Raw genomic sequence first — 2,500 nt, forward strand, 5'->3', positions numbered from 1 at the left:
GCGTGGCCGAGGAACGGGCAGAGCCGCTGGGTAACTCCACAGGTTACCAGATCCGCCTGGAGACCGTGCGGGTGAGCCGGACCACAACTCCCACAATGCCATGTGTTTTTTAACTGTCAGGAGGAAATGGGTGTACAAGCAAACTGTGTGAATACCGTAAAACTTCAAATAATAGCCGATTCCCAAATAGACACCTGTCTCTTGTAAACGCCTGGTGTGGCTGCAGGTTTGGGTCTCAAATAGAGGCCTGGTCTGTTTTTTAGTTTCGTGTTGTATAATCTTTTAAAACCCGTCAGATGTTCTGTTTAAGTCAGCATGGTGCAGACTGGGCACGCAAACATTATGATTAGATGGAATTAAAAGACTGTGGTGGGGAAACAAATTTGCCAAATAAAATACGGGAGAAACAATATGGTTCATGCTCTCACATGCTGCTTCATTTGTGCCGAAAAGGAGGGAGAATGAAACATTAGGCCCGTTCCACTTTTGCATAAATAATTCCTGAACGGTTTTGTTCAGGGCTGATAATGCAACTGTATTTGACAGAGGACAGATATAGGCTGCTATTGGCAAAATATGAGTTTTCAGTGTGATACGATCTCTGTTTCATCTGTTCCGGCTATCCCCGCTATTTGGATCTTACTGTATCTCACTCAATGCACAACATCTCAACACTAAATGAATCATGATCCGTAATTGTCATCAGATAGCCTATTCATTTGGGTAGACATTCAGTGTGTTTGAAATAATTAATTCGATAATATTTTCCATCTTTGCAGAGGAAAAGTTTTGTGTAAAGGGAATTAAAGGCCTGTCTCTAATACTAGCCGGTGCAGTTTGGCGATTTAGGAATATAAAAGGCGGGCTATTATTTGGAGTTTTACGGGTATTAATGCCTGTGTGTGTGTGAATATTAATGTTGGTCATGTGTTTCTGAGTGTTTACAGTGTATATCTTGTGATGCGTGTCTAATTTGATTGTATGTGTCATTGTGTTGTTGTGTGTGTACTTGCGTGCGTGTGTGCATGTGCGTGTGTGCATGTGTGTGTGTGCATGTGTGTGGATGTGTTTGCGTGTGTGTGTGCGTGTGTGTGTGTGTGGATGTGTTTGCATGTGTGTGTGTGTGTGGATGTGTTTGCGTGTGTGTGTGTGTGGATGTGTTTGCATGTGTTTGCGTGTGTGCGTGCGTGTGTGTGTGTGTGTGTGTGTGTGTGGATGTGTTTGCGTGTGTGTGTGTGTGTGCGCGTGTGTGCATGCGTGTGTGCGTGCAGGCGTGCATGGATGAGCGCTGCGTGTGTGAGTGTGTGCATGTGTGTGTGCGTGCGTGTGTGTGCGTGCGTGTGTGTGTATGTGTGTGTGTGTGTACGCACTCAGTCCTCCAGCACTAGGTTGCTGTTCTGCACCACTGGTGTTCTTCTGAGACGCTTGGAGGGAGATGCAGAGCTGAGTGGAGTCACACACGTCATCGTGGACGAGGTGCATGAACGCACTGAAGAGAGGTGAGACACACGCACACACATATACACACACACATATGCACACACACACACACGTCATCGTGGACGAGGTGCATGAACGCACTGAAGAGAGGTGAGACACACACACACACACACACATGCACACACACACACGTCATCGTGGACGAGGTGCATGAACGCACTGAAAAGAGGTGAGACACACACACACATGTGCACACACACACACACACACGCACACACACACACACATATGCACACACACACACATATGCACACACACGTCACGCCATCAGGATCAGGTGCATGAACGCGCACTGAAGAGAGGTGAGACACACACACACACACACACACATGCACACACACACACACACACACACGTCATCGTAGACGAGGTACATGAACGCACTGAAGAGAGGTGAGACACACACACACACACATGCACACACATGCGCACACACACACACATATGCACACACACACACGTCATCGTGGACGAGGTGCATGAACGCACTGAAGAGAGGTGAGACACACACACACATTAAACACACACACACACACACACACACACACATGCACACACACACACACACACACACACATATGCACACACAAACACGTCATCGTGGACGAGGTGCCTGAACGCACTGAAGAGAGGTGAGACACACACACACACATGCACACACACGTCATCGTGGGACGGGTGCATGGAACGCACTGAAGAGAGGGGAGACACACACATGCACACGCATATGCACACACGCCATCGGCTATGGGGACGAGGTGCATGAGCACTGAAGAGAGGGACACACATGCACACACACACACCGCGCCATAAATTGGACGAGGTGCATGAACGACTGAAAAGGAGGTGAGATTAATAATACACACGTGCACACACACACACACACACACACACGCATACACACGCATACATGCACAAACACACACACACAAACACACACAGGAGAAGCTGGGCTTCAGATGGAGGCACCAAGAGCTGAGCCGCCTTAACGCGGTGTCTG

General features: G+C 48.2%; 1 protein-coding gene across 1 annotated transcript in view; it reads left to right on the plus strand.

Annotated features, from left to right (window-relative positions):
* Nucleotides 1–2,500, plus strand: part of dhx57 (DEAH (Asp-Glu-Ala-Asp/His) box polypeptide 57) — a 33,310-nt gene that overhangs the window by 9,160 nt on the left and 21,650 nt on the right. Inside the window, 2 exon segments of the mRNA XM_048270246.1 lie at nucleotides 1–71; nucleotides 1,375–1,499. The exon segment at nucleotides 1–71 is cut by the window's left edge and continues 119 nt beyond it. Coding sequence (XP_048126203.1) covers nucleotides 1–71; nucleotides 1,375–1,499 — 196 coding nt within the window.

This window comes from Alosa alosa, chromosome 18 (genome assembly GCF_017589495.1).
Source record: "Alosa alosa isolate M-15738 ecotype Scorff River chromosome 18, AALO_Geno_1.1, whole genome shotgun sequence".
NCBI classification, from domain to species: Eukaryota; Metazoa; Chordata; class Actinopteri; order Clupeiformes; family Clupeidae; genus Alosa; species Alosa alosa.